The sequence below is a fragment of the Talpa occidentalis genome, unplaced genomic scaffold (genome assembly GCF_014898055.3).
Source record: "Talpa occidentalis isolate TD23 unplaced genomic scaffold, MPIMG_talOcc4v2.1 talOcc4.5, whole genome shotgun sequence".
Classification (NCBI taxonomy): domain Eukaryota; kingdom Metazoa; phylum Chordata; class Mammalia; order Eulipotyphla; family Talpidae; genus Talpa; species Talpa occidentalis.
The window spans coordinates 66,890,332-66,918,074 of NW_023604861.1; the positions used below are offsets into that span (position 1 = coordinate 66,890,332).

The window sequence follows — 27,743 nt, forward strand, 5'->3', positions numbered from 1 at the left end:
AGAGGGAAAGTATGAAGGAACATTTGGGGAGCTGTTGATGGTCATGGAGTGGACTGCCCCTGTGTCAATGCTCCCAGTGGTCCTATTGCTCAGGAACCACAGGCAGCCAGCCCTAGTTCATTTGAAGTTCTTCTAGCTGCAATCAAACTCAGGAGCTCATAAAAAGGAGGAGCTGGGGTAGTGCGACTGCAAGGCCAGGACAGGTGGGCATCCCTCCCATACTCAGCTCCTGGGGAACACCAGTAGAAGTTACTGTGCAGTGACCTTTGGGGTGGTCCTGGATGGGCAGCATCAGCCTCACATGGAAACTTGCTAGAGGTGCTTTCAGTAGCTTGGAGCAGCAGCTGACTGGAAGTGTGCCTGCTCTTCCTCCTCCCCAGCAATGTCACTCCTTGGCAGAGGGCACAGGAGGTGTCAGAGCAAGTTGAGCACTAGGTAATGGACATCAGATGGCTTTCCAACACCTTGGAAATTGAAAGAGTGGGCGCAACATCCTGGAGTCTGAGATGAGTGGTGTTCTCCATCCACTGACTGGGTAAGCTGTATTTCAAGGCCACTGAACCCTGAGGAGTCAGAGCCCATGGAAAGCTACAACACCCCGGTACCAGCGGCTCAACTGAGAGATTAGGTCTTTGACCACGTGGACTCATGTTTCAAGGCATGTGACTTGATCCACAGAAGTCAGACCACATATAATGGGGATTGTAGAACTGGGGTCTGTTGGAGTCATTCCATTACCCACTTTCACTTAGCCTTGTCAGGCACTCTTGGAGCTTCAAGGCCATTGCAGTTTGCAGACCCCCTCTAGCAGCAGCACACTTGTTATTATAGTTACTTTGGTGAAGGCAGCACTTCTCACATGCGATCTCAGACTTCTGAACATCAGACTTTTGAACTACTGGTACCGTATTGGGAAGAACAATGAAACAAAGAGACCGTACTCCTACCCCAAATACCTGTCACATGGGATCACTAACTTCTTGGAGCTAAGGAAAAGGCAAGGCAGGCTAATCCCTTACTTGACACAATGATGAAGTCAATGTGATCTTTTCTTCCCTAGGAATAAAACAAAAAAATGGGATTTCAAAGGCAATGTTGTCAAACTGGACCTTGCATAGTGCTATCATGTCTATGAGATCAGCTGCTGTGGTGCTTGTTAATCATATAAACAGCCAAGGATGCACGCATTTAACCAAATTTTGCCAATCACAGTTATGCTTCCCACTACCACCTGCTGCACAGGTGTCCCATGACCAGTGGGCATATTCTTGCCAAAATGCTTCCCCTTTGAAGGAACATAAATCTCTCTCACATTGCCCAAATGACGATCTCAACCCAATGGACTTGTCCATATGGCAGAGCTGGGGTGGGGAGAGAAATTTGTCCCTCCATAGTTGGGGGGAAGTTAAAAGGTCTTTCTACTATGGCAGGTTTATGCTTAGTGGAGGCCTCCAGAATATATTTACAACTCTTGCAGCATGATTTTCTTAGGCCATATTGCCATTTGGGTCTCAAGGACAACACAGCCTTCATGGGCATCTGACTGACCACATATGATCTGGGGGCTTTGAGCTGACTCTAAGAGTCCTCTGCTCCAGGAGGTCAAGGTGCTGGCTTTCATTAAACAAGGAAACAGTCTGCGTGCTGGTATAGCAGGTGTTCAGCTACACTGGGACCCACAATGACACACTGGGCCTAGTCCTTTAACTCACTATGTCCTGACTCTCATTTGAGGAATCACAGCTGACGCTTGAACAACACAAGTTTGAAATGCTTACATCCATTCATACATGGAGACTCCTCAATAAATATTAGTTGACTGGCCATATCCATGGGTTCTGCATCCACAGGTTCAACATCTAACTACAGATGTTGATGGGCTGAATCCTCAGATGCTGAGCTCACAGATACAGTTGGCTACATGTAAGATACTCAAGCATCTGTGGATTTGAGCAACTGTGGAGGAAGGGAGTCCTGAATGCATTCCCCTGTGTATACTGCAGTTTTCAGGGAATCAATAGTTACAGCTGGATGTCCAACTGTGAGGGAGCATCACATCCTTAATCCCCATGTTATTCAAGTCAACTGTACATTAGGGGCCAAGGGTCTCCTGAGGGTGCAGGTATACTTCCTCAGGGATAGGATCCTGCATCCAGTATCTCCAGAAGAGCAAGGCCATCACCATGCTCCTTTTCTCATGTGCCCCTTGGCTCCGGGTATACATGGAAGTCATTGGAACACACCCAGGACATATTGTCAGAAAATTGCATCCTCTGTCCAGTGTTGGGGAGAGCTTAAATCTCAGCCTGAAGACATATAGAAGGTAGTTTACTAATCTTTGTGTTCCTCAGGAAGATAGGTAGAGAAGGTGAGTCTTAACTTCCTTGTTTTCATTGGACGGTGAAAACGACCTGATCACAGCAGAGCAAGCAGGCCGGAGATGGCATGCCATTCCTATCTGCCACCAGGTAAAGGGAAACATTTAGATCTGGCTTAAAAAAGAAGATGAGCAAGTACCAGTATAGTGAAGCAACTTCTAGGAAACTTTCTGGAGCCTGGCGAGTTGTTTTTTTAAAAGGTATTTTTTTTTTTTTTTTTGCTGGGAATATATTCTTTTCAGCAAAAACATAGGTACTATGTGTCCCTCTGATCCACATTGGATCTCTGAAACTTTCTATATCACCATATTGCTGGTTAAATTCATATCTCCATCTTAAAATGTTCACTCAAGTGACTGAACTCATTGCCAAGTAAAACTATTATAGAAAGCAGTCTGCTTCCATACACTATTTAAATGGGGAATTTTAAAACATCATGTCTTTCAAGAGCTGTAATTTGACAAGAACTCATTTTCTAAACAAGATAAGCATCTCACTTCCTAGCAATGATTCAACTGGTTGTATCTGGGGATGATGTACAGCTGCTATGGCAGTCATGGTTGTTAAAATATCAAGCTACTTTTGAGAAGTTGGTAATTTACTCCTGGCCCACGTCCCCAAGACCACCCACTTCTCTGGTCACACTCTGCCCCCAGACACGCCACCCCCAACCTTCCAGTGGCCTCCAGGGCCCTTCAGTGCCAGGACTTTTTCCTGTCCTGAATGGCTAGTGCCTGTGTTGTCAAACATTTTGAATATTCTCTCTGCTTTTAATAATGCATGTTAAAATAATCCACTAAACTTTTCTTTTCTCCACTCTCCACTCAGCAATATTCTTGGATATAACTAAACTGACCAGCTAGTCACAAATTAGAAAACCTATAGAAACCAAACATTTATATATTAGCAGGGATCGGAGGGATATATGAATGTGTGGGATCCCAAAAATATAAATGGCAGCTCACACGTTGAGAGGCAGCTGGACTTTGGGAGCTGTGGTGCTCTGCTGTTCGGCTGCAGGGGCGGGTCCGGCTGAGGAGAAGGAGTCCTGGAAACAGACAAGAGGAGAGAGCGGTGAGTTGACAGAGGGTCCTGCCCTGAGGAAGAGGAGGCCAAGTATGGACAGAGCCCAGAGGCAACTGTCTCCCCTCTGCTACCTGATCCCTGGCCTCAAGAATTTTGGGGTTGTTGATAACAGCTCCTCAGCCATTGGAAATAACTGGCTGCCAGTGCTGCCTATCTGCAAAGCAGCTGTCAAGGGTTCTCTTAGAGCAGCTCAGAAAATCACTTCCCATGGACATAAAAATCTACAACTGTATATGAAACAATGTACAAAGACCTGAAAACTGGATAGAATTTCCACAGCAAAGGATAAAAGGACAGCATCAAGAGGCAGATATGTTTCACCAAGGAAGAAAACCCACCCAGGATGTGGCAACTTATGATCTGGAGGATCCCAAAGGTGTGGGGCTTTTCCCTAGGGAATGGAGGGAGGGTGGTGCCCTGATTTAGGCTCCCCAAACCCTTCAGTCCCAATCAGCAGAGACAAGTCCCTGACCCCAGCTTTAATCAGTGGGAAATGTGTCCAAAAGAATCAAGGATCTAGAGAACTGCAGAAACAGAGAACATGCCCTGGAGGGCCATGCAATCAGATTCATGTGACCTAGGATGCAGCACAGTAACACTGGTCTGAAAAGAACCTAAATCATGGGTGAAAAAAAACTCAGTTACCATTCTTTCAACATCTAGCTGAGAGGCAGGAAGCTTTAGGGACAGCCCCTGGGTTAAAAACACTGGTGTGCTCTCTATTGGCAGCCTCTCATAACCTTGATAATACCAGCCCTGGCAGGATAGTGGCCAATAGAACTCACCTAACCTGCTAGATCTTATTGGGTGAGAATTTCACCACTTCACCTACCCCTGCCACATAGCAGTGCCAATGCCATGCTTTAGACACACATCCCAGTTCCACACCTGAGAAGTGCATCCCGTTTCCACAGCACGCCAGCAGCCAACCTGCACTGGCCAAAAGATGCTGCTACATGTGGCTGAGACAGGCTGGCAGCTCCATCAACTTGCTTAGCAGCAGACATGGGCCAAGGAGGGGCAGGTGCCACAGCATTTCCTACTGTAGTCAATGCTTATAACAAGCCCAACCATCAGGACGTTGCTGAGCAGAGTCAATAGCCCCATGTATTAGATGGAAGCAGGAGGGCAGGTGCAGCACCAAGGCAGATAGTATGTTCAGTGAAGCACCCTTCCAACTCGCCATTTTAGATCAGGGACTGTTGAGTCCAGAGGAACACACCTAGACTACATGGAGCTGGGAAAGGGCTGCCCCAACAGCCAGAGGTGAGCTGAAAAGCCCCCACAACCAAGGCTCCCTCTGGCCACCAGTCAGAGCCCAGAGGGTGATCTAGTTGCCACCAGGGCAGAACACGGGAGCTAGGAAGCACACTCACACTCGCCATTTTTGATCAGGGACCTTTAGCGACTGGTGGAACCCAACTAGACTGCATGGATCTCGGAAAGGGCTGCCCCCACAGCCAGAGGTGAACTGAAAAGCTCCTACAAGCCAGGTACCATCTGGCCACCAGTTGGAGCCCAGAGGGGGATACAGAAATTTGGAGCCCAGCGAGTGATCCTGCCACTGCATGGCAGTTTGTGTGACCACAAGACCCACCTTGAAATTAAACAAATACAGAAGGAGGAGATATTCTGTGACAGTGACCAGTGACCACTAACATATTCATAGTACCACAGCCCTACTGGAATTCTGGCATAATAGTTTTTGACTTGATTGGACCACCAGTTTCTGACATCCCAGAAAGAGCCCACCAAAAAGATGCCAGCCAGTACCAGTGACACAGTGTCCCAATGCATAGGACAAATTAGAAAACAAGCAGCAGGGAGAAGAAAAACTACAAGCAACCAAGCAAGTCCTCAGGGAAAAGACACACTACAAAAAGAAAATCACCCACCAGTTTGCAACATCAGTGACTTTGAAAACTGTTGAGCCTTCCAGGAGTAGAATTTAAAATTGCCATGAGTAAAAAACTGAAAGATGTCAAAAATGATATGGGAAAAATAATCAATAATCAGAAGAATGAAATTAGTCCCTAAAGAGGGAAGAGAAAGAATGCAGGAGAGCAAAAGATTAAATGAGGAGCTAAAGAGCTCTGGGAAAAGCAGTGAAAGCAGAATAGATGAAATGGAAGAACAAATAAGTACTCTTGAAGACACAGAAATAAAAAAAAAACCAAAACAGAAAAGGAAAGAGAAGTATAAAGGAAAAAGAATGAAGAAAGACTTCGGGAACTATCTGACTCCATGAGGAAAGGAAATATAAGAGTAATAGGAATCCTGGAAGGGAGAAGAGAAACATAGGAACAGAGAAAATATTCAAAGAGATAACTGAAGAGAACTTCCCAAACATGAAGAAGGAGCTGAAAATAGACATTCAAGAAGCAAGAAGAACACCAAACTTCCATGATGAAAGGAAAAATACAGCAAGACACAAAATTATAATAAAGCTCACAGGAATCCAAGACAAGGGAAAAATAATGAAGCTGATAAGAGGGAAGAAACAGATAACATACAAAGGAAAACCAATCAAGCTGACATCAGACTTCTCTGAAGAAACACTATAGGCAAGGAGAGAGTGGAGGGACAGAGTCAACAGACTCCAAGACAACAAATGCCAACCAAGAATCCTCAATCCCACAAAGCTTTCCTTCCTCTATGAAGAAAGAATAAGGATCTTCCCAAACAAACAGAAACTCCAGAATTTCATTATGACTAAACCCCCACTCCAAAAATTACTACAAGGAGTTCTAAAACCAGAACCAACAGAGGGATGAATAAGAAAGAAATAAGACCCAAAAAAATTATTAAAAAAATAAGTAAATAAAACCAGAGAAAAGACAAACAAAATGGCAAATATGGATGCTAACATATCAATATTAACACTAAATGTAAATGGACTAAACTCTTCAATAAAAAGACCCAGAGTCGCAGGCTGGATTAAGAAACAAACCCCACCTTTTGCTGTATCCGGGAAACTCACTTAACTGCAAAACATAAAAATAGGCTGAAAGTAAAATGATGAAAAACAATCCTACAAACAAAAAAGTAGGCAGGAAAGCTATACTTACATCAGATAAACAGATTTCAAACTCAAAAAGGTTAAAAGAGACCCTGATGGTCACTAAATTATGATCAAGGGGACAATACTTTAGGAAGATATTACACACATTAACATATACTCACCTAAAGAAGGAGCACCAAAATATATCAGACAACTATTATCATCTCTGAAAACAGACATCAGAGAAAACACATACGTAGTAGGAGACTTCAACACACCACTATCAACAATGGGTAGATCAACAAGACAAAAAATAAGTAAGGACATTAAAGCTCTAAATGAGGATCTAGAGCTCAAGGACTTAACAGACATCTATAGAACACTAAACCCCAAAAAATCTGAGTACACATTTTTCTCAGTGCACATGGATAATTCTCCAGGATCAATCACATACTGGGACCCAAGACAAACATCAACAGATACACCAAGATTGAAATAATACCAACCATCTTCTCTGACCATGAAGGCATCAAACTACAAATAAACCATAAAAAGAAGGCAAGGAACTCTCCTACTTCATGGCGACTGAAACCCACACTAACAGAAGACCGCTGGACTAATGAGGAGATCAAAGAAGAAATTAAAAAATACTTTGAGTTGAATGACAAGGAGGACACCAATTTCCTAAATGTATGGAATGCAGCAAAAACAGTGATAAGAGGAAAATATATAGTGATACAGGCTCACATCAAGAAACAAGAAAGAACTCAAAGAAACAACCTAATCGCACAGCTCAAAGAACTAGAAAAAGAACAACAAAAAAAAAACCTTAAAACCAGTAGAAGAAAAGAAATAATAAAAATCAAAGGAGAAAATAATGAAATCGAACCTAAAAAAACAATCCAAAAGATCAATGAAACCAAAAGTTGGTTCTTCGAAAAACTAAACTAGACAAACCCCTAGCCAGGCTCACAAAGGAAAAACGGGAGAAAGCACAAATAAATAGGATCACAAATGAAAGAGGAGAAATCACAACGGACATAGCAGAAATCAAAAGAATAATCAGAAACTACTATGAACAGTTATATGGAAACAAGTTCAACAATCTAGAAGAGATGGACAAATTCCTACAACTCTACACTCGCCCAAAGCTAGATAAAGAAGAAATAGAACACCTAAACAGACCAATTACAAGCAGTGAAATTGTAATGGTAATCAAAACCCTCCCCAAAAACAAAAGCCCAGGACCAGATGGATTTACAAATGAATTCTACCAAACATTCCAAAAAAAACTACTGCCTATCCTTCACAAGCTCTTTCAAAAAATTGAGAAGGAAGGGATAATACCAAACACGCTCATGAAGCCAACATTACTCTAATACCAAAACCGAACAAGGGCAACACAAAAAAAGAAAACTACAGGCCAATCTCCCTAATGAACACTGATGCAAAAATCCTCAATAAAATTTTAGCTAACAGGGGCATCCCCTGGTGGCACAGGCATTTGAGTGCAGCACTGTGAAGCTGGCCAAAGCCTCTGCAGCGCTGGTTTGATCCCAGCTGGCCAGCAAGGGCCCCACATGGCATGGCAGACCTCTCCTGTCTCGCCAGCTGGTACCCTCAGCAGTGTATTTCGTTAGTCTGCCTGTTCTGTTCCCCACTCTGTCTCTGGTGAATTCTCACCCGCTCCTAAGCATGTGGCCTGTACCCTGGTTCTTGTATAAGTAAATAAATAAATCTGTAAAAAAAAAAAAAATTACTGAAAAAAAATTAGCTAACAGAATCCAACAAGGTATCCACAAGATAATTCTCCACAACCAAGTAGGATTTATTCCAGGGACACAAGGATGGTTCAACATCTGAAAATCAATCCATGTAATTCAACACATCAACAAAAAGAAATATAAAAAACATATGATAATATCAATAGATGCTGAGAAAGCTCTCGACAAAGTACAACACCCATTTATGATATAGGCCCTTGCAACTCTCGGGATACAAGGAACATACCTCAACATCATAAGGCCATATATGACAAGCCCATAGTCAATATCATTCTCAATGGTGAAAGGCTGAAAGCATTTCCATTAAAAACTGGAACAAGACAAGGATGCCCACTCTCATCACTGCTTTTCAATATAATACTGAAAGTCCTAGCCAGAGCAATAAGACAAGAGAGAGACATACAAGGAATCCAGATAGGGAAGGAAGAAGTCACTCACTATTCACAGATAATATGATAATATATACATAGAAAACCCCAAAAATCTCAACAGAAAAACTAATGAAACTAATCAATCAGTTTAATAAAGTAGAAGGATACAAAATCAACATGCAAAAATCAGTAGCCTTCCTATACACAAACAATAAATCTGAAGAAGATAACAAGAAAACCATCCCTTTATGATTGAAACAAAACAAAAATCAAATACTTGGGGATAAACCTAACAAAAGAGGTAAAGGACCTATACAAAGAAAACTATAAAACACTGTTAAAATAAATTGAAGAAGACACAAAGAAATGGAAAGACATCCCCTGCTCATGGATTGGATGAATTAACATTATCAAAATGGCATCCTACCGAAAACAATTTACAAATTCAATGCCATTCCAATAAAAATTTCAATGACATTCTTCAAAGAAATAGAATGAATATTGATGAAATTCATATGGAGCCACCAAAAACCCTGAATAGCCAAAGCTCTCCTGAAAAAAAAAAAAAAAAAAAAAAAAAAAAAAAGAAGGGAATGGAGGCATCACACTCCCAGACTTCAAACTCTACTACAAAGCCATAATCATCAAAACTGCATGGTATTAGAACAAGAACAGACGTAGGGGCCAATGGAAGTGAATAGAAAATCCAGAAATAAACCCACAGAATTACAGTCAACTAATCTTTGACAAAGGAAGAAAGAACATACAATGGAGCAAAGAAAGTTTGTTCAATAAATGGTGCTGGGAAAACTGGGTTGCTACATGCAAAATATTGAAGATTGACTACTACTTCACACCAGGCACAAAAACCAACTCAAAATGGATTAAAGAACTAGACATAAGACCTGAAACCATAAAATATATAGAAGGAAATATAGGCGAAACACTACATGACATGCACCTCAAAAACATCTTTACAGACAAATCACACAAAGCAGTGATAGTGAAGGCAAAGATAAACAGTTGGGACTACATCAAATTAAAAAGCTTCACATAGCAAAAGAGACAATAACTAAAGCAAGCAGAAACTCCACCAACTGGGAGAACATTTTTGCACACAACACTAATGATAAAGGATTGATCACAAAAATCTACAAAGAGCTGAAGCAACTCAACAAAAAACAAAGAAAATAATCTAGTCAAAAAATGGGGAGAAGAGCTAAAAAGGAACTTCTATTTCTCCAAAGAGGAAATGCAATTGACCAACAGGTATATGAAAAATGTTTAACATCACTTGTAATCAGGTAAATGCAAATCAAAACTACAATGAGAACCATCTTACACCAGTGAGAATGCCAAATTTAAAAAAAAAACTAGCAACAACAAATGTTGGCGAGGATGTGGAGAAAAAGGAACTCTCCTGCACTGCTGGTGGGAGTGCAAAATGGTCCAACCATTATGGAAATCTGTATGGAGATTCCTCAACCTACTAATGAAAAAGCTCCCATATGATCCAGCAATTCCACTCCTAGGTATTTACCCAAAGGACACAGAAACATTAATTCAAAAGGGCACTTGCACCCCTATGTTTATAGCAGCACTGTTTACAATAGCTAAGCTATGGAAACAACCAAATTCCCTAATATAGATGACTGCATCAACAAGATGTGGCATATATACACCAGGGAATATTACTCAGCAATCAAAAAAAAAAAAAGATAAACTCATGCAATTTGCAGCAACATGATGGAGCGGGAAGGGATCACACTCAGCGAAATAAGCCAGAAAGAAAAAGAAAAATCCCAGATGGTCTCACTCGTAGCAGGAATTTAGAAAACCTAAATGAGGGACCAGGAAAAAGACTAATTATAATAAAGTAAATATCAAAATCAACAAGCAACTATAAACCAGAGACACACTACATGGGTAGGTGGGAGGAGTGGAGGGATTAGGGTCAAAATAAGGGGGGGTGGGAATTGTATGGGGAATATAATCAAAATGAAAATGCATACATTGTGCAAAAATGAAAAAATGATGTAAGAATTATATAAAATAAAATTATATAAAATAAAACATTTAAAAATAAAAAAAAATAAAAACAGCATTCCTAGGAATTGAAGATTGACTTCTCAAGAATATTGGTCCTCTGGCAGTGGACAGAGGAGCAAGCTACAAGGAAACTGGATTCAGAGAGCCTCAGAGCCCAAGGTGCTCAAACTTGGTGGGTGTTCGAGGTAAGGGCATTATTTAAACAATGGCCTATTCAGTATCAGCCGAATACCAGGTGGGCCCAGGGAAGTGCTGAGGTGTCCAGGGCTTTGGATCACGTAGTGATCTTGCAAGGACTGCACAGAGAAGCCTGTAGAACAAACAGGAGGGGAAATGATCCCCTCACCATCTAGCTGCCATCCTCTTCCAGTCCTCCCCAAAGCAGTCTGTGTTCCTGTCAGAGGTATCAGAGAGCACAAGGAATTGAACTGTGCCCTCCAAAGTGATTGGGTCCAGCCACAGGCTGGGACCGGTGAAGGCAACCTTGTGGAGAATGAGTGTCTTTGCAGATATAATAAAGGAGACTGAGATGAGGTTGTTTCTAAATTTATTCAGTCACAGGGGAAGGCAGACTACTCGGAAGCTCATGAAGGTGGGAGTGATATGTGTGCAAGCCAGGGGTTGCTGGCATCACCAGGCGGGAGAGAGGCAAGGGAAGGCATCTCCCTCAGGCTGCAGAAAGAACTGATCCTGCCAACACCATGGTTTTGGACTTCAGGCCCAAACCTGTTATTTTCTGTGAGAGAATAACTTCCTGTTGCTCTGGGTCTCCCCGTTTGTCATGCAGTTACACTAGCCGAGGAAGCTGACACCAGTGGGTGTCCAGATGTGCCTCAAAGTCAAGCGAGCCAGAGTCCATTCCTACTACAAGAGGTGTTGCTGCGGTGTGGGGAGGAGCACTGGGGGAGGAGAACCTTCAGGGCTGGTGGCCTGGGAATCAGCACCATCTTCCCCACCTGCATCATCTTCACTCTGCTGGGAATCACAACTCCTGGCACTCCATGAATTTGACGTCCTGGATGGACAGCTGGGAACAAGGAAGGAGCTGGTGGGCGTTCTGAACTTACAGAAGGGCTAAAATCATAGTAAGTGGGCCAGACTGCTCATCTTTTTTTCTCCTTTTCCAGCTGTGGCTCACACCCTGCTCGCTATCCCACTGCTTGGTTTGGAAGAACCACTGCCAACAGGGAAGGCCTCAGAGGCATCTCAGGTTCCCATGGCCTAGGCACAGCCTGCTCACCCGTCAGTTGCTGCCTCTCCAGAGGCCAGAAGGAACAAGAGGACAGCAGCGTGGGGCAGGAGAGGCTCAAACACAATCTGGTTAGTCCCCCCGCACACTCCCGGCATGGAGCAGTGGCGGGCATAGCGTGGCCAGGCGCTGGCTTCAGCTTGTATTCTGAGCTCGCCTGGACTGAGGTGATGCTAGTTGCTGGTGGGACACACTTTAATTGAGCATGCACTGGCCAAAGAGGCTCGCTCTCTGCACTCCCCATGTAAACAAACCCTTTTATTAAACCCCTTATTTCTGTTTTTGGGTGTTAGCCTTCAATCTTAAGTATAAGGGTGGGGGTTCCCGAACTGGGTATTTCCTTTATTTCTAGGTTTGCCCCATTACACTGCATTGAGGATCCCTTTTAGGTTCCCCAACAAGGGAAGGATGAGGATCCTGGAGGAAACTGGAGCAGATGAAGAGAAAGGCAGGCAGGGGCAGGCCTGAGAAGACCCCTCTGGGTACTCCAGGGCAGGTGTGGGTGTGGACCTCAGGGGAGATGATGGCTGTAGCTGGGGAGTGGGGACTTGTTGCCTTCTGTGGATCCTCAGTTTGATGAAGGTCACTAGAAGCAGAAATTACACAATATGTGAGGAAAGAAGCACCTGGAACACAGCGCAGACAGCTCAGGGGACCAGACGCTGGCATTGTGCGCCCGTTTGCATGATGTGGAAGGGCACAACATTCCAACTCACAGGCCAGTTCTGCCCTTGCTTCACTGACAAGCTCCACATGCTGCAGACTATGCACCCCTCCTCCCTGGGTGGTCCTCTTTCCTCCTGCAGCAGGGATCATGACGGCTGCCTGAACCTAAGGTCCTCACTCCCCTTTTCCTTGTTTAAACAACGGAGCACCTGGCAGAATGATGCAAGACACACATGACTTTCTTCAAGTGTCCCAGGTCACTACTAAGTCCTTTAAAGACTTCCCACTCCATGCTCCCTCTCCTGGGAAAGAAGCCTTTGTCGAGACAATAACAAAAACAAAGAGAAACCCCACTAACTGGGAGAACATTTTTGCACCCAACACTAATGATAAAGGACTGATCACAAAAATCTGCAAAGAGCTGATGAGACTCAACAACAACAAAGAAAATAATCCAGTCAAAAAATGGGGAGAAGAGCTAAAAAGAAACTTCTCTGAAGAGGAAATGCAAATGGCCAACAAGCATATGAAAAAATGTTCAACATCACTTGTAATCAGGGAAATGCAAATCAAAACTACCATGAGATACCATCTTACACCTGTGAGAATGGCACATATTAAAAAAACTAGCAACAACAAATGCTGGCGAGGGTGTGGAGAAAAAGGAACTCTTCTGCACTGTTGGTGGGAGTGCAAACTGGTCCAACCACTATGGAGAGCTGTGTGGAGATTTCTGAACCTACTAAACATAGAGCTTCCATATGATCCAGCAATTCCACTCCTAGGTATTTACCCAAAGGACACAAAAACATCAATTCCAAAGAACACCTGCACCCCTATGTTTATAGCAGCACTGTTTACAATAGCTAAGCTTTGGAAACAGCCCAAATGCCCAAAAATGGATGACTGGATCAAGAAGATGTGGTACATATATACCATGGAATATTACTCAGCATTCAAAAAAGATAAACACATGCAATTTGCAGCAACATGGATGGCGCTGGAAGGGATCATGCTCAGCGAAATAAGCCAAAAAGAAAAAGAAAAATACCGGATGGTCTCACTCATAGCAGGAATCTAGAAAACTTAAATAAGGGACCAGGAAAATGAATAACTATAAGAAAGTGAAAATCAAAATCAACAAAAAACTATGAACCAGAGACACTTTTTGGGGGGTGGGGGGCGGGAGGGGAGGGATTGGGGTCAGAATGGGGGGGTTGCCATTGTATGGGGAATATAAAAATAAAATTTATTATTTAAAAAAAAAAAAAAGAAGGCTTTGTCTTTTACAGGCCGCTGCCTTGCCCTGCAGCTGAAACACAGGCACTGCTTCGGGAAGTCTGCATGAAATAAGCTGAAAGGTGAGGGAGGAGGGGGTATTCTTTCTGGGGCATTCTTTCTGACCCCACATTCTGGGGTCATCTGTTTAATCATCACACTGGCCCTCCCTTGGAAGTAAATGGAGGACAGAAGGCGCTCCCCATCAAGGCTTGGGATTGTTTTCCTTAGATAGCTGTTGGTTCTATCACCACAACCTATCAGAGGGCATCCTCATAGTGCTCTGGACAGAGTTGGGAGGGAGACCTCCACTGGTGTGAGCCCCTTTCCTGGGGTGCTGAAGACAGGCATCGGTCACCATGGTGCTACTTTCACAGGATGACACTCTTTTAGGTCATTGTGGAAAGCTGTGGGCTGGATACAGGGGCCCTTCTCTAGTATTGCTCTGGAGCCCTCACCCACCTTCTGACCACCTTCTGTGCTGGTCATCAGGACAAGTTCAAGGCACAGACACAGTTCTAGAAGCTTGTGTGGGCTTACCCGAGGTGGGGCTAGCACTGGACATGTCTTTGCAGACTTGTGGGGGAGAGGACCAGCAAGAGCAGAGTCCCAGGAACACACAATTGGGACCTCACTGGGTGTGGCCAGAGAGGGTCTCTTTTAGCGGAGGTAGTGAGAGTCAGGGTGAGAGAGGCAGGAGCAGAGAAACCCCCCGAAATGGCTGGAGAAGATAAGTTCAGCGCATATGAGGAATGTAAAAGAAAGGAGAAGCTGGAGCAATGAGGAGTGTGCTCAAGTGGACAGAGCTGGCTGTTTGGGCCTCTTGGGCTGACCTGAAGACCTGGTTATCAGCTTAAGCACACAAACTTTCCAGAAGACCCAAAGGGAAAAGGTAGAGATGGAATCAGATCGCTGCGTTTACACGCGACCGATTAGGAAGCACTGAGGATGCTCAGGTTGGATTCGGGACATGCTAGAGAGGGAGAGAGCAGTAAGAACTTTAGCCACAGTAATAGGACCACGCCCCTCACATGGGCTCACCTCAGGTTTCAGCCTGAGGACTTCACCTTGAATAATGCATTTCATCTTCAGAATAATCCCATAAAGTTGGTGTTATTTTTATTTTATTTTATATATTTTTTACATCAAATTTTTGTTTTTGCAAAATGTATGCAGTTTTATCTTGGTTATATTCCCATACAATTCCCACCCCCCTTATTTTCACCCTAATCCCTCCCCCACCCCAGTGTGTCTCTGGTTTATAGTTGCTTGTTGATTTTCATTTTTACTTTATTATACCGGATGGGATCACTCATAGTAGGATTTAGAAAACCTAAACAAGGGACCAGGAAAAAGACTAATTATAATAAAGTTGGTGTTATTTTTTTATCACCATTTTATAAAATGAGATACTAAGGGGGCCTCCCTGGTGGCACAAGGGGTTAAGACGCAGCACTATGAAGAATCCACAGCCACTGCAGCACGAGTTTGATCCCTGCTCAGGGAAGTGACACACATGGCCCATCAGACCTCTCTTGGCTCATCTGCTGCTCCCCTCAGCAGTGTACTTCAGTCAGTCTGCCTGTTCTGTTCCCCACTCTGTCTCTGGTGAATCCTCTCACCACCCCTCCCCCGCCACACACACACCTCTGACCTATACCCCAGTTCTTGTATGCATAAATAAATAAATCTTTTTAAAAAATGAAAAAATAAAATGATAATGAGGCACAGAGAAGTGATGTGAGTAACATATAGTCACGTGGTCAGTCTGTGCTCAGGCTGGCCTTGAACACAGGCATGGTGGTGCTGGAGGCCACAAGCTCACCTTTGCCTCTGAGTTTCCTCTGGTTACCATAAAATCACCACTGACTTCATGTTTTAAAGCAACACAGATTCATGACCCCAAAGTCAGAAGCCCTACAACTGAGGTGGACCAAGTTCCTTCTGGAGAGTCGGGGAGAATACATTCCTTGCTTTTTTCCTGCTTCTACATTCTTTGCTCATGAAGTCTTCTTCCATGTGCAAAGCCACCAGTGTAGCACCTGCAAATCTACCTCTGACCTGGTGCCATTGTCTTATCTTCTCTAACTCCGACCCTTTCACCTCTCTACATGGGACCCTGTGACTATGGTGAGTCTCAGGTAGTACCGAAAATTCTTCTTATTGTAGGTTGTGGGTCTTATTTGCAGCACGAGGGAGCATGTTCACAGGGTCTGGGACTGCACCATGAATATGTTTGGGAGGACATCATTTCCACCTTCACTGGATACATGGGCTAAAGAGGAGGGAGGAGACTGTACTGAGCCCCAGGAAGATGGCATTTGAAGAGATGGGGAGCATGAGATGGAAGTAGGGTCATGAGTTCAGTATTGGACATGTCAAGTTTGTTGTGCTTGGAGATGCTGAAGAGGAAAGTGGAGCTCAGAGGCCAATGGCCTTCTCAGAGGAGGTGTGGATTTGGGGATTGTTGCACATAGTTGACCTACAAGGCAAGGGAGCTGCACAGCCTCATGTGTGACTGAGAATTAAATGTCCTTGAGACTGTTTCTCATCTACAACTTGGGAGTCATGGGCCAGGGCTGCGAACCGTGATGGAGCAACGAGGACTGGATTAACAACTCTCCACCCCAAACAACTGGGAAAACCAGACACAATGTATAAATCAGCTATTACCCTGACTTTGAAACCAAACATTGAAGGACTGAGATCTCAAGAGATAAGAAAATGGGTCATAAAGTTCCCATCTTCTTTGCTAGTTGCAACAATAAATGCAGTAAGTTAAAGCTCACAGTCAATCTTCCTTGGATGATGGTTATTATCGGTGCTGAAGCCACAGTGGGACAGGATGAGATGGCCTGGGAGAAGGCCTGGAATGAGGGGAAGATGCCTACCTAAGCCTGCTGACCACCAGCCAACAACCCAGAGGCACCGGCAGAGGGGCAGGAGAGAAACTAGAGCACTGGTGTCGCTGGGTCCAGGGAAGTCTGTTTCTGCTGGGAAGTGGATGTTCACTAAGCTCAGCACTGCAGGAGTCCAGAGCACCCTGTGATTTTGGCCACGTGGACATGCACAGCCTGCTTATGGGGCTGGTGATTGTCCCTCTTGGATGACTCCCTGATCCCACCTCCTAGAACACACAGTAGGGTCTTTCAGAGCTTACACTCCCTTTAGGGAGGGTTCCCTCCTATCCCCAGGCTGGTGCAGGTTGGCTTATGACCAATTGCCTCTGGCCTGTTGTGTCATAAATGAAGCCCTGCTCTGTTATGACCCTTCTGATATGCCTCGGTGGGTCCCTCCAAAGGGGGCTGCCAGTTTACACATTAGGGAAGGGCCCTGGGCAGGGGAAGGAGTTTGTGTACCCAACCACTCCCACACACAGCCCCAAATCATGGGTATTTGAGTTTTAGGTAAAACTGCTGTCACTGCTTTCTCCCTCCCTGAAGGTGGGAGAGAGGGACATATTCACCCCGCAGTTTCCTATTAAAAATTATCCCTAAAACATTTGAATAAAGCAAAATGATGGTACAGACAAAACTGTTCACAGATGCACTATTTTAACATGAAAAACCTGTAGTGAACCAGCCCAATGTCCCATGGCAGAGAGTTCAATGGCAGGTGATGCCAGGAGACACCACACAGCTGGGATCTGACGGGGTCACACACACAAAGGCAGGAGGGTTCTGCAGAGGACATCAAATGGGAAAGGAGGTCAGAGAATGGATATGTGGACGATCTCATTTCTGCAAATTATGGATGTATTTCCAGAGAAAAAAGGTCTGGAAATTTATATACCAAATGTATATATCAACTTAGAGGAGTTGGGATTTGGTATCATTTTTTAAAAATCTATATGCTCAAATATTTCAGCATTTTATTACCAACAAAAGACAATAGTTTTCCGATATACTTTCAAAGTGATGCAAAAAGAATAATAGGGTTAAAGCATTTGAAGTCTGTGTCAAGATCAAGCTGTGGCTGACAGTTCCCCTATTTCTTGCATTTCACCATGCACTATCTTTGTGGGGTGCCAGGAGAGGACAGGAAATGAGCGGGGGTCCCGCTGCCTGGCCCAGGATGTTGTCTGTGGCAGTGTGCAGGCAGAGGGCAGTTGCTGGGCAACTGGTACGGGAGCAGCAGGTACACAAGGCTGCACACTCAGGCTGCTCTTGGCACCGCATGCACCAGCAGTTGGGGTGGATAGCGCAAGGTCATGCTGTGCCTGGAGGACAGCTGCTGGGTCAGCTCAGCATGTGACTTTACCAGTGTCCTTGGGCAAAATTCAATTAGAAACAATAATGCCCATGGCCAGGACAGACAAAGACAATTAATTTCTTTGTGTCGGGCAGGAGAGGCTGGATGGGATTCTGGACTGGCGGGAGTGAGCGGCAGAGGTGACTTCCCAAGGGGCATCTAACACAGAACACTCCACTGGGCAGGGCGCTGGGAGGGTCAGGGAGGACAACAGGGGGCTGTGGTCACCCAGCACAGGCGCAGCTCCAGTTCTGCCCGGAGACACACAGCTGTGCCTCAAGAAAGCTAGAGGGGGCATATCTATGCAGCTTGGAGAGACCCAACTCGCAGTTAAAACCTGATATGAAAAGCACTACAAAGCAAACGTGGATTTCACAGTAAAACCTCGCTAGGGATAGGGCTGGAATGGGGAAGGAGGTTGGAGCCGTGCTGTGAGATGGAGAGTATCTCAACCTGAATGCTGGGCTCATGGTTCCCATCTTGTCTGCAGGGCAGAGCCCAGAGTAAAAGGCATTCTGCTTGTCAGCTGAGCAGTGACATTACTGGGACCTGGGACAGAGCCGCCCCGGGACAGAGCCGCCTCATGGCAGGAGCCTCCTCAGTGAGGGGAAGCCAAGGCAGCAGCAGTGTTCTCTCACCCCGCTGTTCCACCACAAGCCAGCTGAGGCTGTGGCTCCTCAGAGCCCAGCAACCTCCCTGTCATGCATCCTTTCTGGATCAGGGAGTGGACAATCAGGTGTGAGCTATGAGCTGATTGGTGCTAACTGGCCCAAACAGACTTCTAGGTGGACGCCCTGAAAGAGGATACAGGCCAGGGCCAGAGGGAGCTGAAACAGACTCTTCCAGTCTCTGAAAAAAGAAAGGTAAGACTCTGTTCCTGGCCCCAGAGAAAAAAGAAGGACCAGAAGCTGGCCTTGAAAGAAAAAAGCAGCTGACCTCCAAGGTGGGAAGAGAAGCCAAAGACTCTTGCAGAGACTGGGCCTCTGGTCTATCTCTGACATCACTTGAAAGGAGCACTGAGGGCTCCAGGCTGCTGTCTCCAAAAGCTTGTTTGTTGTTGGCATAGCCCAGCAACTCACAGAATTAATACCAGGTGTCTCTGACACTGCTTCTGGGGGACCTGAGTGACCATCACTACTGGCCAGTGCTGTCTAGCACTCCTGGTGAGCAGTGATGACCATCACTACTGATCAGTGTGGTCTAGCTTTGTTGACAAGTGATGACCAAGTACTCTGCTTGTACTTCTGGTGGGCACCTTCTGGGTGAGATAGCCAGTCACTTGTGGCTACAGTGAGCTCTTTGTTTCCCCTATTTGTAAAATAAACCCCATAGCTCTTGTTCATGGAGACCGAGGTCTCTTGCTATGGTGCATGCAGGTGAGAACCCACAGTCAGTGACCTGTCCTCTTGTTGGGTACTGTCCTTTGTTAGGCTATAGCCCACAGGCCCCTATACATAGGTATTATATTGCTATAGCCCTTGTTTTTGGCTTTTGGCCTTTTCAGGATTTTTGGCGGCTCTCTTGTCTTAGAGCCCAGGCAAGTGGGCAGATACTCTTGCCTAGTCTACTATCCTTCCATCCTCCTGCCCTGACCGCCCATTTCAGTGACAGCACCAGAGACATAAAAACAAAACGTGTGTATGACTTCCTGATATAGACAGGGGTTTCCTTCCAATCTCACCTCCTATAGTCTTTGTTGCTGTTACTATGGATACTAGATAATAAATAGCATTGCTGGTGTTGAGGTGGGGAGGGGCTTTACACTAACAGCTGAGCTTTAAACATCCAGGACCACACGCTCAGTAGAGCCCAGGTAACCAATGAGATCTTGGGGCCTCTCGAGGAGCCCAGGGATACAGATGGCTGCTGCTAGCTCCTGGCAGCTCCTGGCAGATATCACACAATGAGGCAGCTCTAATTTTGGTATGTGAATTCATATGCACATGCATGGCACAGGATTCAAGTTATCGACATCATCCTAAGTCTTGGGTGGTACCTCACTGTCTGGAGCACCTCTAAACCCTTAGTGGATTGCTCACAGAATAGTGGGACAAGTCTGGTTTGACAGTGATAATGTAATGCCAAGGTCCCTTATGCCCCTTGACCTTCAGTTCTGACCAGACTCTGGGAGGTTTCTGATTGGGATCTATCATCTCTTGGCTGAGAGGCACATTGCTGACACTGCTTTGGTTTTTAATGGCTTAATTTTAAATGAATCTGAAACCTAAGGGATTAGTAAAAACTTGGCAGGAGAAAATCCAGGCAAGGATAAAAATAAGGGGCTCCAGCTGCCCTCAGATAGAAATTGGAACTGCAGTTCTCAGATGTACTTCCTGCTTCAAGACCACCTGGCAGCCATTCTGGCCCTATCAAAGGCCAGTCTACCCCTGTGCGCCCTAGAATTGTGTTGCTGGTTGGCTCATTGAGGGAAAGGTCTTGTAATAAAGTAGGTTTGCATCATATCTTTATAGATGGCTTCAGGATGAATATATGTTGGAGTGCAGTTCAGGCAGGTGAGCATACCCTGATCTGGGGGAGCTAGGCAGAGACAAGGGGATGTTGATGGCAGCACTCAGCCGTTGGGGAAAATGAACCCATGGAATGGATGACACCAGCAGTCCTATTTGACCTAACACTCAAAAATAGCTCATAAGCATTTAACTTGAAACAAGTATATGTGGAATCAGCAGGGTTACATCAAATGGAACCTAAAATGATCCTCAAGTAAACAGGGAAAAGTCTGGCACAGACCTGGTAATGCTGCTCCCTGCGCCCACTGTCCTCCAGGATATGTGTGGTCAGGAGGCTTCAGTCCAGTCTCTGGTAGCTGCCTGTCCTCCTGGTCTCTCTTCTGGCTCGTAAAAGAAAGCAAGGCGTGCCACTCACACGTCCTGGGAGCAAGTGGTCAGAAATGACTGGGTGGTCACTTCCCATACTGACTTTCACCTCTCTGTGTGATCCCAGGGTCCGTTGGCTACAGGCCCATTCAGTCTCCAACTGCAGTGCTATGGTCACTGACTGGATTCTAAATTATTGGGTTGTTGCCAGACACTAGAGACCTCACTGATGCATTTCAATGGGGCCCTGAGCAATATCTGGAAGCTAGTCGATTTTATTTTCCTGTTGGGATTAATAAGAGGGGAAAAAGTTGGAGAGAGGGACTGTGGGTTGTCAGGCTGTACAGGGCTTTCAAGTTTCTTTGACACAGTAGCACAGCTGAGATCCTAAGAAGAAACACCTACTCACTTGAATCTTTAATGAGTCTAGAAAACACTGCCATCACCCTAGTGAGCAGTGAAATAAGCATGTTTTATTCATCACATGGTACTTCTCCGTAACAGAGTGTAGATCAAACTCTTAGGAACGTGTGTCCCAAAGAAAACTTGAGAATAAAGTGCTTATGTCCTGATTCTTCTGCTGGGTTCTGAAAAGAACAGCAAAAAGCTGCCAGGGCTATTGGGCCAGGTGCCTCCCTGCTGCTCCCTGGGAGGGCCTTTTAGATGGCTGAAGTGGGCCTGGGTGAGCTCCTGTTGGCTGCTCAAGTCAGAGGTCAAGGAGCCAACAAGAGGATCCGCCTTGGGTGAGGGAATAGGCTATATGGTGCTAGTGTAACTTCTACAGTCCTCTCGGCCAGCCTTCCAGGAAGCTGGTTGGCACCTAAGATGGAGACCACAGGAGACTTCAACGCGGCCCACAGCCCTCTCCTCCCCACAGAAGCCCCCGTTTTCCCCAGACTATCTGATTCCAGTACCACGACCCTCTCTTGTGGGTCAAATCAGGCCCCTTGTGGTTCCTGTTTTGTAAATAAAGTTGTACTGGCACCCAGCACACTGCCCATCCACCGTTGTCTTCAGTTCCAGTCATCCTACGAGGGTAGAACTGAGTGTTGTGGCCAGGGCCACAGGATCTGCAAAGTCTAGAACACCTACAGTCCGGCCTTTGATTGAGCAGATTTCTGGCTCCTTTCTGGAGTCTACAAGGGGATGGACCTCCCGTTTCTGCCCTTAACCTCCTGGGTCAGTAGTTGAAATCAAAGAGCCAAAGTGGTGTCAAAGCTTAATAAGGCTTGGGCTTCCCCGGTAATGCAGCGGGTTGAGCGCAGCGCTGTGAAACTGTCAACTGTCCGCCGCCTCTGCAGCACAGGTTTGATTTCCAGCTGGCCAGGGAGCTACCCATATGGCGAACAGACCTCTCCTGTTGTGCCTGCTGCTCCCCTCAGCAGTGCTTTTAGTCCATCTGCCTGTTTTGCTCCCCGCTCTGTCTCTGGTGAATCCTCTCACCCTCCCACTCTTCTGGCCTGTACCCCGGTTCTTGTATAAATAAATAAATCTTAAAAAAAAAAAACTTAATAAGGGCTTGATTAAGGGAAACAGCCCAAACAAGGTGGGAGATGGAGGATGGAGCCAGAGAACAGCAGCCACAAAAGTGCCAGTTCAGGGAAAGGGAATATCACCTCCATCAAGGCAAGGGGCAGTCTGGAAAGGCAGTTACAGGACCAACTTCTTCCCTCATTGGGGTTGAGCAAGTTTCAACTCTGAGCCAGTAGGTTTAGCCCTCAAGCCTTGGTTCCCCCTGATGGGCCCAAAGTCATTGCTCTCCTCACTCAGCCTGTACCAGAGTCATTGTGCTTGGCGGTCTTGGCCACCAGGAGTCAGCAACTACTGTGGACCCCTTCCCTGTGCAGGTCAGAAAGACCACAAGCATCTTCACCTGACTTTGCACAAAATTCATGTAATCAATATCCCAACAACATGTCCTGTCTTGAAACAGGTAGTGCTTCCTATACAGCGAGAGCCTCAGAAAACCCTTCTGTGAACTCACTTCAGTGTGTCTACCTGCTCGTGCATAAAACAGCTTCTGTGGAGAGGCTCCATTCTGGGCATCAAGGGCACAGAAGGGCAAGCACACCTGTGTCACCAAGCTCACAGGCTGTCATGTGGACAGGTGAGGCTGGACATTGTGGAGGTGAGGAAATATGGTCCAGGCATGTGAGCCCACAGAAGTTGAGAGAGGCAGGGAGGGCTGCAGGAAATCACCCATCCTGCACTGTGTCCAGATGATGCCTGACTTGAGGAAGAGGTGGCCTGGAGCTTAGCATATCCCTCCAAGATATGCTTTGGGAAGGAGCTGAGGCATGGCTAGGGGAAGTGAGGGAGGGGAAGGAAGTAGCTAGGAGATCCAGGGCACCTAAGCGTCCGGACATCATTATTGTCATCCTATCCTGGAACAACTTGTGCTTTTGCACCAGTCTTTAATGCATGTGGAAGACCCCAGCAGAAGCTGACCTCAGAGATCCTTGGGTCTGTTCTTGCCTTGTCTATTCTTTATTTCGGTTCAAAAGCAAATCCACCTACCCTCCTCTGACCTGATACATCCCTTCCTTGTGCCATTGTAGGGTAAGTGATTTTCAGGCTTTTCTGCCCGCCTGCCATTAGGATTGCCCTGCCTGATGGGGGACCTGCATTTTGTTACATTGTTATAAGTTGCGTGTTTTATTCTGTGGGCCAAGGCAGCAGTACTGAGATATTAGCCAAGGGAAGCCGAGGCAGCAGAGAGGCAGGAGAAAGAAGGGGAGAAAGAATGTCAGAGAAGCCTAGAGTGAAGACTTGTTGGGGGCATGGAGGCCAACTGCCTGCTATGTACCTGTTTGATGCACTACGTGCAAAAGTTCAATAAAAGCCTGAGAAAGCCACTGAGGGGTCCCGGACACTCCTTTACCCAGTCTGCTCGAATCATAGATATCTGCTCTGTGGCAATCCTGCCGCTGCAGCCATCTACTCTCTATGGATCCATGACACTGTCTCCAGGGCTTCTCTACCCTAGAGCATCCATCCTGAGCTGGGCCAGCCAGCTGCAGAGAGAATGCCATGGTGGGGAGGTGCGCTTGAGAAACGATGTTTTCCCTGCCAGAAGACACTTCCCCTGCCATTGATTTTAAAGGGCATTTCCTAACCTCAAGCATTGTTTGCTTGTTTGAAGTTGATCTATAAGTCAGTGGACTCTCCGGAGTAAGAAGTAGCTGAGGTCTGGTGCAAAGCCCTATCCTCAGATGGGACAATTCACTGGCAGTGCTCTAGAGTCTGCAGGAGGCCCTTCCCATATGTGGGGCACTTGGTGGATCCTCCAGGACCAAGAAGAACATGCATACAAAGGTGTCAGCTCTTCCTTTACTGTCATTTTTTGCGGACAGAAGCTCTAGCTCTTCAAGTTTCCCAACTTCTGTGATAAACAGTTAAAAACTTCAGTCCACAGACTCGGGGAAACAGAGTCACAGGGGTGGTTCTGGCTCCACTGGACTGCACTTCCTACCTTTCAAGTCGACTGGTTGCAGGACTTGCTGTGGCCGACACATATGAGCAGCACACATCTCACACCCTGCCACCGTGTGGGGAACTCTAGATTGGGGTCATGAGTGTTCTTTGCACAGAGCCAGAAAGTAAACAGTTCTGGCACTTTGGGTTATGTGATTTCTGTCACAGGCAGTTCCTTAGCTGTGGGCTAAAACAGCTACAGTGTGTAAGCGGGTAGGGGGCTGTGTGTGAATAAAACTCTTATTAACCGCAACAGGAAGTGGGCCAGGTCTGGCTCAGGCCCCCTGTGTCCCTGGGGTGGAGTAGCATGGGTGACACACAGTCTGGTAGAAGTCAACCTCTATTGTTTTTGCTCCAATTGCTGTTACTGCAGGGAACCTGGCTCACCGGCCCGGTACTTGGCATTCCCCACATATCACTGGTGTTTCAGAGTTTGGTGAAGATTTTAGTCCCATCCTTGGTTTCTTACTTGGTTTATTTCCAAAATGTAAGCAATCATTTCAAATATCTGACTTTTTCCAAGTGGACTAGGCCTTCCTGGTCTTTTTTCCTCTCCTCTCCTCTGATAATTCTCCACCCCTAGCAGGAAGGTGACTTATAAGTGCTACTGCTCCATTATTCATGAGAAACTGGCCTGACTTCTGACCTCTTCAAATGGCAGGGAGAAATAATTCATAAGGGCACAAATGTGAGCAGGTGGGCCATTTAAATCAGCTGACCATGGGCCCCTGGGACTCCCTCAGCTGGTCCACTCACATCTGCGCTGCCCTCAGCGTTGCTGAGCTCAAAGAGTAGGATGGTGGGGAGGCCATGCGGCATCTATAGCCACATTATTTATGGGCAAACCAGTGCTGCTGGCTCAGGTCCTGTAGCCCACCCAGGAAAAACTGCATGGGTGTGTAGCCCCTATGAGGGCGGATGCAGAATGCAGAGAAATGACTGCTCCTGTCCTCCAGAACCACCAAGCCCAGAGGTGGGGGCAGGGATATTACATACAAATGACAAAGGCGGAAGTTCCTGGGAAAAGGCCTACAGGCACAGGGGGATTAATCTGGTTTGTAGAATGGTGACCCAGAGTCAGGGAAACTATGGTAAGGCAGCGAGTGTTTTAGAAGCCATGAAGGGTGAGCAGGCATTTTAACTTCAGCCCAAGTCTGTGTGATGAATGGTGGGGTGGGGAGAGGGGGGCGGTGTCGGGGAGAGGGTGAGCAGGAAGCAGGAACATCCAGCCTGGCCAGGGAATCAGCTGTTGTGTTCTTGTGAGGGGTGAGCCAGAGTCAGATCATGTGGGGTCTGTGTGAAATCATGCGAGTGGATAGTGATCAAGGAGAAGGCCAGAAGGACAGCCTGGGGTTAAGTTTGAGATGCTGCAGGCAGACAAGCTAAGGAGCTCGGGGTTATCCTTAAAGCAATGGGATCTCACGAAGCATTGGTGGAAAGATCAACCTCACTGCGGATGGGTTCAAGAGGAGACCCAAAGGCAGAGGGGCAGAAACCACCTCCTGTGGCATTGTGAGGGTTGAGGGGGGCTGAACTAGGTTAGGATGGGTGCCATGGAAAGGAGGTACCCTATGGAGTAGCTACAACTGCAGAGCTTCCCTACTATCCATGTGCTGTCCACTGTCCGTCATCATTCAAGATAGCCACCCAACCCACTGCTTCAGCACTTGATACACATACATGCACTGGGGTCTGGAGCTGCTGGTTACAGCAGATAACCTGCCCCATCCTGACAAATGCAATAGGAGAAAACGTTTTTGAACTAGAGCTGAGAGCTAATTGGATAGCAGAGGTAGCAGGGAAAATGGAAAAGATACGGGGCCTTAGCTTTGGGAATTTGTGGTAAGATGGAAAAAATGGAAGGTTTGAGGTTAGAGAACAATTATGCTCTTCTGGCATCTATTGATATTTAGGTACCATATCAGGTGAAGTCATCAAGTGGTAGGAAAATAGAATCTGATTAGAAAAAGTCCTGAGGGTAGAGGTCAGACAGTTTGGGTTTAGCTATTGTTGGATCAGCATCCCAAAGAACAGTGGGTATAGGATGGATAAGGAAAGGCTAAGGGAACATGGATAATCTCTTGCAGGCCAGAGAAAGAGGGCCCAGGGAGGAGACAAGGAGTAGACTCAGGCTGTGGGGAAGGGTCCTAGAAGCAAAGGCAAGGGTTTAGGAAGGGGGTCTTGTCCAGCAATCAGTGGTTCTGAGTCAAGGAAGAAGGTAGAGCATGGGCTCTGGTACTTGGCCGGTTGTCTCAGCAGCAGAGGAAGAGGCAGAGGTGAGACTGAGGAAGTGAGCATATCCAGCAGGAGAACACAGAAGCATGTCAGTGGTAGAAAACATGAGATAAGGCCTATAGCAGCAGCATCAGGAGAGGACAGCAGAGCAGGGAGAAAGGTGACTCCCTCTCCCCTTCCCTGGCATAATCTACAGCCCCATACCTTGTTTCTGTAGCCCTAACCACTCCAACAGCCTGGGCACCCACAAGCCGCCTCTAGTCCCCTGCTTTCCACGCTTTCCCTGAACCCAGGCTCGGAACAACTCACTAGGACCCTGAATCTACAGACTACAGGACTTACCCATGTGATCTGGGAGCTTCCGGAGACGCTGGCGCTTTCCCAGAGGGAGACAGGAGAATTATTCCAGCATCTATTACACCTCCTCTCCTGACACCATGTGGCCTCGAGCTCCCAGGCAGGGGAGGACATGCAATCAATACCTTTGATTTCAGGCCCTAGTGCTTCCTCCTCATTTCTTCCACTCACTTGCCTACCCATTTTAGACAGCCTTTAAGAATATGTCTCTTAGTACTTGGTACAAAAATACCCCCTTCCTGCCCCATTGCCAGCCCAGTGTGATATCCTGACCACATAGCAGAATCACCAGCTTTAAAGAACTCGATGATACTTTGTTCCCTACACCCCACTAATGTGTATCCTCTGCCCACCGCTGTGACAGTGGCATGCCTGTCCCTAGTCTAGACTTTGACAGGCAAGGTCAAGTGTCCCAGGCCCCAGGATGCCACTGTCCCTCTTGTCTGGCCAGCATTTGAGGCATTTGGAGCACACCTACCCCTCCTGAAACTGAAGCCCCACACAGCGGGTCAGGCTGACTGCCACACAGCACCCCTGTGCACAGGCCCTCCAGACCCTGGGATTCCTAATTAGCATGGCACACAGCACACCGGAGTCTCAGAACCGATGGATGACCCTGCCTGGAGCACCAAATCCAGGCCTCCACTTCCATCTCTTACACTGTGACCTGCAGCAGCAGGCTGCAGGCTTGTCCCTGCTTTTGAGTCCCTGGTACTCAGCATGGGCC

General features: G+C 46.4%; 1 protein-coding gene across 1 annotated transcript in view; it reads right to left on the reverse strand.

Annotated features, from left to right (window-relative positions):
* Window positions 1-27,743, reverse strand: part of SH3RF3 (SH3 domain containing ring finger 3) — a 394,220-nt gene that overhangs the window by 71,940 nt on the left and 294,537 nt on the right. The window contains exon 5 of the mRNA XM_054701331.1: window positions 3,344-3,426. Coding sequence (XP_054557306.1) covers window positions 3,344-3,426 — 83 coding nt within the window. The remainder of the gene's footprint in view (window positions 1-3,343; window positions 3,427-27,743) is intronic.